This window comes from Stegostoma tigrinum, chromosome 4 (genome assembly GCF_030684315.1).
Source record: "Stegostoma tigrinum isolate sSteTig4 chromosome 4, sSteTig4.hap1, whole genome shotgun sequence".
Classification (NCBI taxonomy): Eukaryota; Metazoa; Chordata; class Chondrichthyes; order Orectolobiformes; family Stegostomatidae; genus Stegostoma; species Stegostoma tigrinum.
In genome coordinates, this window is record NC_081357.1 from 65,835,173 (window position 1) to 65,849,030 (window position 13,858).

Consider the following 13,858-nt stretch of genomic DNA (forward strand, 5'->3'; position numbering starts at 1 on the left):
CAATCCTCTCAAGTAATGTAAATTTAAAGGGTATTCAATCGTGTCCCACCCAAATCCTCAAAGCCCCTCCCATAAAATTAGATTTTTCAATCTCCCAGTCACATCATCTTTATTCTGTGCAGTAATGTAGAACACATGCATTCGTGCAGGTAACTATTTTCAGTGTTTGTGAAAATTATCAATTATAACATTCTTCAGGGACACTTCACTGCAAATGGCAGGGACTTTATGATTCCTATATCATTCCGGATTAAATCAAATTGTGGGTTAGTTGAGTTATATTTCAGAACTAAGTTGCAAAAGACAATGACAGTGCATAGCATAAAATACTCAACTTTAAAAGATTAGTTTTTTCAAACTGATTAATAAACTTTCAATCACGATGACACACAGATGAATGGGAACATGCAACAGAACAAATTATCATGTATCATATGAACATGATTTGAACAGTACAGACACAGCAGCTACACAAGTTAATATACTTTAATCATCGGATTGTTGCATGAGAGCTACAACATTTGGAGAAAGTGATTATTTTAATGATTTAAAGCAAATAAATCAAACAAGCATCAAATCATGTTCATATTCAAACTTTATTGGTAGCTGAAGCTAATTACAGAGCTTATCATTATTAGAAAGAAATTCTGTGAGTATAGAAAAGTTCAAATAAATAACAGTAGCAAGGTAATTGTAATCATTAAGAGATGTTTAGAAATTACTAAACATTTGGTAAGATATTAAGTTATGTATATAACGGCGCAGAAAGTATCAGAGAAATAAGCTTCCACAAAGCATGAAACATGATTTCTGAACTCTCAGTTGAATACCAGTTATAAAGTACAGATCATCCTTGCTCAGCACCAGCTTGAGAAAAGCACCCCACCTCTTTAAAATCAGACTTAATTCCCACTCATTCAGTCCAAAAGACTCAATTTTAAATTCAGCATCATTTGACGAGTGCATAGATAATACAGGCTGGAAAATCCAGTGGGATCCTTCACCTGAGATCAGGATCCATTTAACTCCAGGCCTTCATTTCCTTTCATCTGCAGTCTCTTCTGCTTGGCACTGAAGCAAGAGCAGACATTTGGAGAAGAGGCCCCCACCTGTCTCTGTATAATGTTATTATCCAGAAAGGGTTCTCCAAAATACTTCTGGTGATGGAACAGGCAGAGCTGGGGAGAACCTAAAGTTCCTTGTGACGCTTGGAATAACACTGTTGCTCCTGTTTGCCCATAAAGAGTACTTCCAAAAAAAATTGAAAACAAAGCTTGCTATGGCCACTTCTGAACACTAAACTGCCAAGTTTAGCTAATGAGTTTGGCAAAGACAGAAAAATCCTGTGCTTTACATGTAAAATTGGATCACCAGACCTTGCTCTCTGCACACAAGACCCTGCCTGCCTGCCTGCCTGGAGCAACATCTAGTCACTTAAAGTGTCAGAAGGAGAGAACACATTTGAAATACTGTGCAACCACCTCCCAACCCAGCTCCAATCGTTTAATCTATCGCCTGCTCCATTCCAACAGAGTGGACAGACCAAGATCAACCTCTATACCTACACTTGCCATAGACAGATTTCTTTTCACTTCATTCTAGTTATATCTTTAAGTCTACATATTAGAAAAATGTGAAATACTTATATGCATTGGGTAAAGCATAGAGTAACAAAGTTCACTTTGAAGTCCAATGTAAACTGTTAGATCATTACTAAGCAAAATATTCTTGCAATCATTTTTTTAAAGAAATTTAGAAATACAAAGAGAGCGTTTGGACGACAGCAGCAGGTGGAAAGATTCAATTGATAAGATGGTGATAAGGCAATTAGTATGTACACTATAAACTAAGCCTCTCTGAATCTGGTGTTCATCCATCTAAGTGCATAACAATATTACTCTACCCTAAAAATAATATTTCTGAATGTTGAATATATAAACAAATGCTGACTAACTAAGCCGGAAAGTCATGGGGCTAAATAAAACTGTTCTTGTTATTCTAACACAAAAATGTATGATTTTAGTGTCTATATGGATATTCACAGCTGTCTTCAAAATTACATGCAAACATCTACAGGATGATTCTGCCCTTCAGAACCTCCTTTATATCTGCAGCCAGCAAGCGATGATATCTGATCCGTAAATCCATACTTTACTACCCCAACCCAGTTTTGAAACTAATCATCCTGGTTACTATGCTTTTTTTCCAACAATTAAAGATGGTAGTTACTAATTTGGAAGCTTAGTAAAATCTGCAGCACATGTACAGAACAGAACGTGACATGGCAAAAGGCATTGAACAGCTAAATTTGTTGTTCATGTTCCATTTCAGAAAGTAACAGAATAAGTGCTTTATTTCGAATTTAGATGTAAACTGTGTCAAAATAATATTTTCAACACCATATGGTCATTCTTCCATAGATTGGAAAACTAAAAGTGTACTTTAGGGGAAAAAAACATTTTTCTGTTCCACAATACTGCGCAATAAAAACTTAAATAATGCAACTGCCTCATCATTTGGAGTTCCTTAATTGTGCCAACCAATTTTTCTGCGGAATACAATTTCTAGTGCAAATATCATAATACAATATTTGCCTTTGCACTGCGTAATATAATTAACACCCTCATACATCTAATAAATACAAGTGACAGAGCAGAACAGAGCAATACTATCTGTCCTTCTGCATCCATGTTTGGGTTCATGGTGATAGTTAAATAAGTGATAAACAGTGAACTGAATGTCAAAAATGCCTTTGGATTGAATTGTTTGGAGGAAAACAGCCAAAATAAAAGAGCATCCAACTTTCAGCCATGCTGGAGTCTGCTTTTTTTAAAAAAAACACACAAAAAATGTGCAATCTAACAAAAAAAACTTTTGGTGTAAATGTACCAACTCTTAGCTGAAACATCTGGGCTCCTCCAGTGTTTAGTTGAATGAAACTCTTACTATAAGCATTTGTGATGTCCTTTTAAGGCAAAGGTCTATCTGTAGTGAGTTCTTTCAACATTGCAAATAGCAATTGCTGCAGGCTAGGATATCTAGTACAATGTTTACCTTTCAAATAAAAACATTATGGTCAGATCCTCAGGGCAATTTGAATTCAGCTTTGGAAATACTTGTAGATGTTATCTACAAAACTAATCACAATCTCAAATATCAGCCTATTAAATGAAACAACGGCAGTGTTTGACACAAGAGGGTGAAGTCAGGTTTGGTTAAAAAAATTGTTGTAAGGATCATAAATGTACCTGGATAAAAATCCCCATGAGTGTACATGCCAATCACATAGCGACAGAACTGATACTGATCTGGCAGAGCAGAAGGGAAAAAAAAGAGCAATGAAGACAATGCACAATGAACAGAATGATAGCTGTAAGTGGGATTGGTGGGATTGGTTTCATCAGCTTAAACTGTAAGAGGGAACAGTACAAATTGTTCCAAGCACTACCAAATTACCACTGAATAAACAAAACAATTATGCTTTACATTATGTTAGAAACTGTAGTGTGCTTGTACTTCCTCCTTGTATGTCTTCTAATTTGAATGTTGTTTTGTATCACATCTACTTGCCTAATAAATAAAATACTTGCACCAATTTTTAATTTTTATATAATTTATAAGCAACTTTTTTAAAGAAATTGCAAAAGCAAATAACAGTCCATCAGTCCATTCAGGTTATTCTTGTAATTTGTAAAGGGAAAAATGCAGAAATGCAAACAACAGCTTTGAAAAGTTAATTGGTGCTTACATTCTTATTTTTATCCTTCATTGCAAATTGTTGTAAAAATGCCAGAAAGCACTTTTTAAAAAGGCCAAACAAATTTGTATTTTCAGAAAATTTTGTTTGATTTTGTTTTTAAAATGCATCACTTTTCTCCTCTACAGTGTGGTAATGGCATCTGAAAAGGTCTATACAATGAGACTTTGTGTGCTTAAGTGTCATTTGAAGCCTTGGCTCCAGAATAATCAGGTAAGTTTTACACTCCAAACTTCTTTGAATTGTAGATAAGTAACAGCATGTTTGAACATTTTATTAGTTATTGCTCAGAGATGTTACAACACTTTTTTCTCCTGAGCGTCTTTTTAAGTACGTCAAAGTGCGGAGTAACTGCAGGCACTACTAAGATATGAAGCATTACATTGACGATCTGCTACTTTCAAAAACGTAAATAATTTGATGAGTTAAATTAATTGATAATAATCACAACTTTTAAAAATCTAATTAGCAGGCAGTTAGTAAAATCATCCTCTCCACAATTAAAATTGTTAGGGTGAACGTGATCGTCCTCTCCTTGCAAACAGCTTTGATAATGCAGTACATGAGCCTGCCTGCTCTTCCTTAGGTAATTAGGATGGTTATTATTGGTTTCATTGATGGATTTCATGCTGGTTAAGTAGACAAATGCCAATATGTGCTCAAAAGAGTATTTTGCATCCTTCTTGGTTTATGATATTTTGAATCAATAAACCACATAAAAAGATGGTAGCTACGGAGTTGTACCATAAATGCTTTTCAGGGCAGGCACACAAATTGTCATAAAGAGACTGCCTTCCAAGCATATTAACTCACTTTGTTTTTCAGGCATCTGAGTCACAAATAAGACAAGAATGATATGTGAAATATGTCATGAAGATCCAAGTTGAGAGAGAACACTTTATCTGTCCCTATCCCATTGATTATGGTTTCAATATAGATATTGTGAAAAGGTAAATATGATTTCAATAATTGTACCTTACTTTGCAATTTAAATGAAGACATTAGAAGCTTCAATTCTTTTTCTTTTACAGCTGTCACTTATAAAAACCTTCTTTGTGCCCTATCTTTTTTTCTTTTGATGTCTCTCAGATGCCTTACTTTTATTGCTAACATCTTTTTTGTCAATATTTGTCTTTTCACCTTTATTCTTTGGTTTTGGCTTGCCTTGTTTAGTATCTTTCACTTGTTCCTTCCTTTTGTCTGTTTTCTCACTCTTCAATTCCGCAGGCTCCTTCTTGTCTCTCTGTTTAACTCTTTCATCTGTTTCATCTTTAGGTTTCTCACGTTTTGTTGCCTTCTCCTTCTTCACTTGGAGCTTAGGCTTTGTTTCTTCCTCTTTACTAGGTTTTTTTCTCACTTTCTTTACTTTCTCCACCCTTTCTTCCAATGCAATTGCTTTGAACTTCACTTTTTCCTCACGTTTGTGTACTTTTACTTTTCTATCTACTGGAGGAAATACAAAGTTCTAGTGATGTGATTCTTCTCTTTTGTGGTACTTTGTTTTCAAAACAGGTAATATGCCAATATGTCTAACAGGAAAATTATAGAGATAGTCTTCAAATTCCCTATGATGAGGATTAGATAGTTTATTCCTTATAAATTGGGATAAGCTTTCAAAGTCAGTGTTTGTTCATAGAATCATAGAATTTCCTCACTGTGAAAACAGGCCATTTGGCCCAATAAGTTTACACTGACCCGCCAAAGAGCATCCCACCCAGGCTCATTCCCCTAAACCTGCATTTCCAATGGCTAATGCACCTAACCTACTTGTCCCTGAACACTATGGGTAATTTAGCATGGCCAATTCACTTGACTCAGCTTAGCTTAGTAACTCATGTGTAAGGAGCATTAAATGGTGACTCAAACAGGTCTCTGCACTCTGTCATGAACCCATGTCCTTCTGACTCTGAGGCAAGCGTACTAGCATTGAGCCAAATTAGAATAATAGAGATTGACAGCATAGAGAAAGGCCCCTCAGACCATCGAGTCTGCATTGGTGAAAAATAATAAGTTTGCTGTTCTAATCCTATTTTCCAGAATTTGACCCAAGCCTTGTATGCCTTGGCATTTCAAGCTTCTAGCAAAATACTTCTTAAATATTATGAGGGATTCTGTCTCGACCTGCCTTACAGTCAATTAGTTCCAGATACCCAGCATGCTCTGGGTGATCTTCTTTTTCTTCACATCCCTTCTAAACCTCCTGCTCTTTATCTTAAATCTATATGTCTACCCTGATTCTACTCCTCAAGCCTTCATACTTCTCAATCATGTCTGCACCAAGCCCCCACCTCTACACGTGCTGTCCCCACTACCCCCACCCCCTTAATCTCCTCTGCTCCAAAAAAAACAAAGCTAGTCAATCCAATCACTTTTCATAACTAAAACTGTCCAGCCCAGGCAACATCCTGGTAAATTGCCTCTGGAGATAAGAGGAACAGCAGATGCTGGAGAATCAGAGATAACAAGTTATAGAGCTGGATGAGCACCAGCTCAACACCTTGTTATCTCAAATTGCCTCTGGATCCACTCAGTGCTATCACTTCTCTCCAATAAATATGGATTCCAGAACTGCAAACAACATTCTAACTGTGGCCTAATCAATGGTTCATACAGTTCCAGTATTACCTGTACTTATTGTCTACTGTCCCACTATCCTAAGGGTCGAGTAAACATGCATAGCAAGGTTCCCCGATACTTAGTATTGCCCAGGGTCCTGCTATTTAGTGTATATCCCTTTTTCCTGGCCAAGTGCACCACCTTTCCTTTATTCCAACTGAATTTCATTTGCCACTGAGCAGCCCATCTGACCAGCACATCCATATCCTCCTGTAAATTAAAGCTAAATCCTCACTATTTACCAGCCAACAAATTTTCATATCATTACAAATGTACTGAACAACTCACTACATTGAAGGTTTAATCATTCATAGATACTACAAATAGCAAGGATCCCCGCAACACTGATCCCTGTGGAACCCATCGGGCACAGTCTTCCAATCACAAAGACTTTCCTCAACCATCACCCTCTACTTCCTTCTACTTGGTCAATTCTAGATGCAATTCGCAAAATTTCCTTTCATCTCATGGGCTCTTACCTTCATTATTAGTTTTCCACGCAACATCTTACCAAAACCTTGTTGAAGTCCAAGTCTAGACCATGGAATGCATTGCCCTCACTTAGTTACCTCTTCAAAAAATTCAATCAAGTTTTTCAGACATGACTTCCCCTTAACAAAACCGTGCTGGTCATCTTTGATTAATCCCTGTCGCTCCAAGCGCAGATTAATACTGTGTCTCAAAATTGCTTCCCATCATTTCCCCACCATTAACATCAGACTGACTGGCAGGCTTCTAGTTTCCTGGTTTTATGTTTTGCACCCTTCTTGAATAACAGCACCACATTGGCTGTCCTCCAGTCCTCTAGCACTTTTCCTGTGGCCAGGGAGGAACTGAAAATTATTGCCAGTGCCCCTGCTATTTCTTCACTTGCCTCACTCAATAGCCCGGTATGCATTTCATCTGACCCTGGAAATTATATGATTTAATTTGTAACTATCAACCAGGAATGCATTTAGCACTTTTCCCTAGCAGGATTATTCCATTTCCTGCCTGGAACCCAAATGCCATCTACCAGGTACAGGCTAGCACCTGCAGAGTTAAAGCATTTTCATGTAGCACTTGGAGTCACACTTTGATAGGTGACATGCAGTCATTTGAAAGAAACTTTCCTATTAAAATAATGGGTGCTAAAATTAGCGTTTCTTTGTTCTGACTTCAAGAAGAGAATCAATTTTTCACCAAAGTGCCTCTACTGGTTATGATTTGTATTTACCTTTTGATGGAGATTTTTGTTTTGTTTCTTCTTTTGCTTTTATCTTCCTTTCAGGTTTTTGCTTTTTAGTTTCTGTGAGTGAAAACATAGATGTCAAGAAAGCAAGGAAAGAAACAACCAAACGACATATGTAAAGGATGTCATGAAACAAAATCAATGGAAGCGTGGAAGTAAAATATGATACAATTTCAGCATAAATATATAGTGTTTAAAAGGGCAGCCAATAAAATATCTCCACAGTACAGAATAAAGTTTTGTGTATTGCATTTTTGTATATCAATTTAGCCATAATTGCAACAAAATAAACAAATAGATTAAAATAAATTGAAATCGAAGCAAAGTTTCTTACCTAGTGTTGTAGCTGAAAAAGACAAAGAAGGGAAGATAGTTATTTCAAAATAGTTATTCTGCATATATTTTTTCCATAATTAAAACAGTTCCTACATTTCCTTTTGATTTGAAGTACATTTTACGTTTTCAATGGACAACTACCATTAAAATTTGTGAAGAGGATAAGCCATACGAAAACATGAATCACGGGAAATTCATTGCTCTCACATCTTAGTGAAGTAAGATGTACATTTTGTATTCAATGGACTTTGCATGATCTACTTAAAGGATGAAATGATGCTGTGATATTAATTTATGAGAGATTAACTAATTCATATGAAATCCTATTGCCCACTAAGGGAGCCAATCTATTCGCTTTATTTATATTTAAAACATTAATGCACTAATATCTCATCTGAACATATAGACAGAGAGTTTCAGATAAGTACGACTTGTTCATCAGCTTACGGCACATTGTATGGATACATTGTGTTATTCTTTGGCGGGGACAACTAAAATTAGGTTAAACCTCCGAGATCACAGAATTGATACAGTACAGGAGGCCATTCAGCCCATCCTGAATAGGGTCTCCAAATGAGCATCGCTCCTAGTATCATGCTCCTGTCTCTGCTAATAAACTAGCACATTCTTCTTTTTCAAATAACCATCTTATTCCCTTTTGAATGCTCCCATTGAATCTGCCACTTCTACACTCTCAGAATTTGTTCATATTGTATCTTTTGTTGAAATAATCTTTGAGGCTTGTGTTATTCTATGCTATTACAAGAGCAGACTGGAATGTAGAAACCAGGTGTACAATGTCACAAATGGTGTATTTTGAACCTTAGCTGATCTCTCAAGGAAAAGTAGAGATCAAAGCCAGATACTCCCCCGGACGCAGAAGGAAAAATTACTCTTCCATATTTTTGATAATCAGTTAGAGAAATAATGAAGAGGGAGGTTTGTGAATAGATAGCTTACTTATCATCTTGGTCATGAAATGATTTCATTAACTTCCCTCAATGCCTTAGTAAGTCAATGTAGCCTTTGGCGTCTAAGTGAGTTGCATAGACCAGTTGGCTCCTACACATGGGCCAAGTGGGCACCTTGCTCACCAGTTGACGAACAAATGGGAGCCCAACATTATGTTTCTCTAGAACACTTCCATATTCCAATCTTTTGCCTATTTGTCTGGCCTCCCATCTGATTAAGCACCGAAAAGGGCAGAAATTCCACCCTGAGATCTACTGGCCAAGTACAGTGACCATTGAATTACTGAGGGGCCGACCACAATGGATCCCCATCTGGGGATGATGAGAGTTATGACCAGGGGTCACTGGTAAGGCTGAGAATTGAGCTCACACAAACGCAGGGGGCAGGCTTTCTGTGGACCGCTATATATCCCTTGATTGGGATCAAAATGCCTGTGAACAAAGAACTGAGCAACCTTCCTGGATGCCAGGTAAGGGCTTTACAATTGGTGTCTGGTTGGTTCATGCTTTCAGAGGGAGGTGGGAGGACAGTGTGGATCTGCATCCTGCACTTTATTGCTTGATCAGAAGACTCACCACACTTCTGAACATGCCTGAAAGGGACATCAAATTCTGCCCTTCCTTCTTGTTCTGTGCTGTGTAAACTGACTTTAATCAATATGGCATCAGTGGTTTGACAAAAGGCCTTGGAAATCCTTGGCCAAGCAAGGAAACATCTACCAGAATTCTGTTCCGGATTGCTATCCAATGATCTCTGATGAAATGTAGATGGACAGTGAGGACAGCAAAAGCTTGTTTATGTTGTCTGCTATAACCTGCTCACATATTTTTCAGACGTAAAGGATAGCCACTTAGGTAAAGGGATTAAGCAGCTATGAAGAAGAACCCAACCGCCATTTCAAGGGAAACAGAGGGAAAAAAATGTCTTAAAGAAAATGTAAAACCTTTTCACCATTTAATTATATTATATCTAGATATTACACAGTTGACAGATTCTAATTATTTTATATTGAGTGTACAATGATGACAGCAATTTACTAATGGGTATAATAAAAAGCATTTCCCTGCAGACACTATGCATACTTGACTTTCATTCTGTTTGCATGATTAAAAGCTTCTTTACAACAAAGCTTATAGACATATTTACCAAGAAAGTCAATCCTGTTGGGATTTTTAAAGGCATGGATTAAGAATGGAAACTGTAAGGTTCAAAATACACGTCCCAAGGTTTCCCTGTCAAGAAAATCTTTTGTCTAAATTGTGGATTCTCAGAATGTAGGCTTTTTTTGTCAGATATGCATTTGTAGTTAAATAGGGAACTGAAAAATAATGAATTCTGCATATGTTTTCACAAAAATATTCCCAGCACAGCACAGATTTTGTGGTTGAATACCAGGGAAGCTAACAATACTCTGTTTTTTAATTAGTAATTCTCAGGCAGTTTCTGATAATCGCGTTAATGCAGAAAACACAAGGCACATATCTAAGTACAGCATCTTGCCAAAATGTTTGCCACTGAAACATTGGAAGACATCAAGTTGCTGTCCTTATATGGAACATATCTGGGAAAGTCAAGACTTACCTGTTCAAATGTTTGTAGTAAGATCAAATCTCTAAATTCAGATCAGTGAACATTAACACATTTTATTGAATAAGACATTTTTTATGAGAGAGGATAAGAAACAGAGCCTTTGAAATCCGGGGCACTCTGGTCCCAGTTCATAAGCTTTTAATCATACAAACAGAATGAAAGTCAAGTATGCATAGTGCAGAATTCTCATAGAATTTGACACCATTCAGATGGGTGAATTGTTACACCACCTTTACATGTAACCATCCTCTTAAAGGTTTGCCATGTGTGAACACATGCAGCAAAGGTTGGTGTGGGGGGGGGGGGGGGGTGGTGGGGGAGCATGGTTAGTTGTGAGGCCTGTAAGACAGAGTCTTTAAAGGGAGCAAGGAAAGCTGCAGGAGACATGGTAGCCACTTTAGCTGCAGCATCTGTGCAAGCATTTCCTTTGACTACGTGGTCTGTTAATGTACTGTGAGCGGCACACTTAATAATTGTTATCTGTTTATGTAACAATATGGCACATAACAAACATAGGGCAAGATCCCCATGCCTAATGGCACTACCTGTTGAAGTCAAGAAACCCCTATTCTTATTGACCTATCCTAAATCATTTCAACCCCAAAGGAGTTATTTAGAGTTAGAACAGATATTAACTGTCTTTCCCACAGCAAGAATGCAAGCTGTAGTAGGGCCAAATATCTCAGGTGCTTGTGCAGATAAATGAGAAAGCAGTCATCCAGACTCCAATATTTTGAGGTCCAAACAAACTGCCACTCTTGCTTCCCAAGTTTCTGAACAGAGAGAAAAGGGCTAGTGTGGGAACAATAATACCTTTTTCTAGTAAGTTTTTAATAACTGGACAAATACCCTCCACTGATTCTCATCTTACTGGATACTGGGAAATACACACCAAAGTATATTTTGCTTGAGGGTCACCACATGGGGAGTGATCCAAAGCATTGTGTCTGCTTCATTTTTCCTAACGGCACACTACCTTTTGTCAATTCTACTATTGATTTCGGGAGACAAAGGCAGTTGCAAACAATCTTTACTAATGTGATGTGATAATGGGAACTGCAGATGCTGGAGAATCCAAGATAACAAAGTGTGAAGCTGGATGAACTCAGCAGGCCAAGCAGCATCTCAGAAGCGCAGCTGAGTAGACCTGGGTGTTCAGTCTGTGGATCCTGCGGAGGATAAAAAACAGGAGAGGTCCTTTGCAGGACTGGGAGAGGGTGGCTCTGAGCTGGGGCAGGCTGGATTGCAGTGCCTGGAGATGCCGGCGCATGGCTGCGAGTGTCTGTTTCAGGACTCGCAGGGAGAAACGCTTCTGAAGGGTCTGAATGCTCTGGGTGTAGAGGTAGTCACAGTTGGGGCGAAATTGGGAAGGCTTGAATGTAGACTGTAGTCCATTGGGGATGATCCGGTTCCGTAGGCAGGTGCTGAGGAAGGTGATGTGACTGTGGTACCTGGTTTGCTTCAGGACATGTTCGAGCAGTTTCAAGGCTGAAGAGATTACAAGAGAGTTGCAGTGGGAGAGAGATTCCCTGAGGTTGGTCCAGAGGAAGGAGGATAACATCTTCAGGTTAGGCATCCCTGGAAGAGGCTTTGCAGTGAGGTTAAAATTGTATCAGTGATAATGGGAACTGCAGATGCTGGAGAATCCAAGATAACAAAGTGTGGAACTGGTGATGGTGAAGGGTCTAGGCCCAAAACGTCAGCTTTTGTGGTCCTGAGATGCTGCTTGGCCTGCTGTGTTCATCCAGCTCCACACTTTGTTATCTTACTAATGTGATGTTATACTGTGTAAAACACAAAGAGTGTGCATTGAAAGAAAAATGATTGAACTGTGACAAGGATGCACAGATCCTTCAGCAGTGAGTGTGCAAATCGATGGCAGATGCAATATAATTTGGATAAATGTGACATTATTCACTTTGGAAACAAAAACAAGAAGGCAGATTACTACCTGAATGGCTGTAAATTGGGAGAGGGAAGTGGGCAGTGGGACTGGTGTCCTTGTGCACTAGTCACTGAAGGTAAGCAACCAGGTGCAGCCAGTGGTAAAGAAGGCATATGGTATGTTGGCCTCCATTGCACAAGGTTTTGAGTAGAGGAGCAGGGATGCCCTGTTGCTGTTATACAGGGCCTCAGAGAGGCCACACCTAGAATATTGTGTGCAATTTTGAATCTTCTTTTCTGAGGAAGGATGCTCTTGCTCTTGAGGGGCTGCAACAAAGGTTTACCAGGCTGATTCCAAGGATGGTGGGTCTGATGCATGAGGAACGATTGACTTGGTTGGGATTGTTTTCGCTAGAGTTCAGACAAATGAGGGAGGATCTCATAGACACTTGTAAAAATTCTAACAGGGATAGACAGGGTAGATGCAGGGAGGATGTTTCTGATCATGGGCTTGTCCAGAACCAGGGGTCACAATCTGAGCATTTGGGGTGGACCATTTAGAACAGAGATGAGGAGACATTTCTTCACCCAAAGAGAGGTGGAGCCTGTGGAATTCATTACCACAGGAAGTAGTTGATGCCTAAACATTGAATGTATTCGAGAGGCGACTAAATATAGCACTTGGGGTGAATGGGGTCGAAGGCTATGGGGAGAAAGCAGGATTAGGCTATTGAGGTGGATGATCAGCCATGATCGTGATGAATGGCTGAGCAGGCTTGAAGGGCCAAATGGCCTCCTCCTGCTCCTATCTTCAATGTTTCTAATGTTATACCCATAAGTAAATTGTTGCCATAATTGTACCGTCTGCATAAAATGGTTCTGTCATCCATTAATGGTATAACATTACTGATAATGTAGTCTACTTATTACCATAGTATCTATGATCCTATCATACAGCAAATGAGTGAATCTTTATGTCGATATTTCTCAGTTAATGCCAAAACAGCTTGCTAGCAAATAAATAAAAAATTAAAAGGTATCAGGATTTATTCCTTCAATTTTTTTTGAATGGGTATGGTAACTTGATTGGACTCAGTGAAAGGATAAACTTCTGAAATTATTTTCTCTGACATTAATAGGCATGTGGACCTGTATGAATGCAGGAAACAGGCTGTCCTTTGGCTTGCATTTGCCTTTCATTGAAGGGGCCACTTACTGGAGTTCACTGCTTCCTCCCTATTAAGTTCTCCCCAATCACGAAATACGTGCATGTACATAACATAGAGATAGCGATAGATAAAGAGATAGAGAGAGAGAAAAACAGACAGACAGTTGGACATCCAAGACTTGGTTCATGCAGCTGAGAGTTCTGAATGGTTGTACTGAGCAGAGAGTATCACCCCGGCGGGGAGTTGGGTGTGGTTAGGTGGGTGTTCCAGGTCATGGGTGGTTATTGCACAGCTTCATATGGT

At 38.6% G+C, this 13,858-nt stretch overlaps 1 protein-coding gene across 1 annotated transcript in view; it reads right to left on the reverse strand.

Moving 5' to 3' along the window:
* Positions 1 to 13,858, reverse strand: part of trdn (triadin) — a 433,668-nt gene that overhangs the window by 306,974 nt on the left and 112,836 nt on the right. The window contains exons 7-10 of the mRNA XM_059645698.1: positions 7,939 to 7,950; positions 7,590 to 7,661; positions 4,898 to 5,200; positions 3,249 to 3,308 (exon numbers count right to left, since the gene is read on the reverse strand). Of these exons, the coding sequence (XP_059501681.1) occupies positions 3,249 to 3,308; positions 4,898 to 5,200; positions 7,590 to 7,661; positions 7,939 to 7,950 (447 nt within the window). The remainder of the gene's footprint in view (positions 1 to 3,248; positions 3,309 to 4,897; positions 5,201 to 7,589; positions 7,662 to 7,938; positions 7,951 to 13,858) is intronic.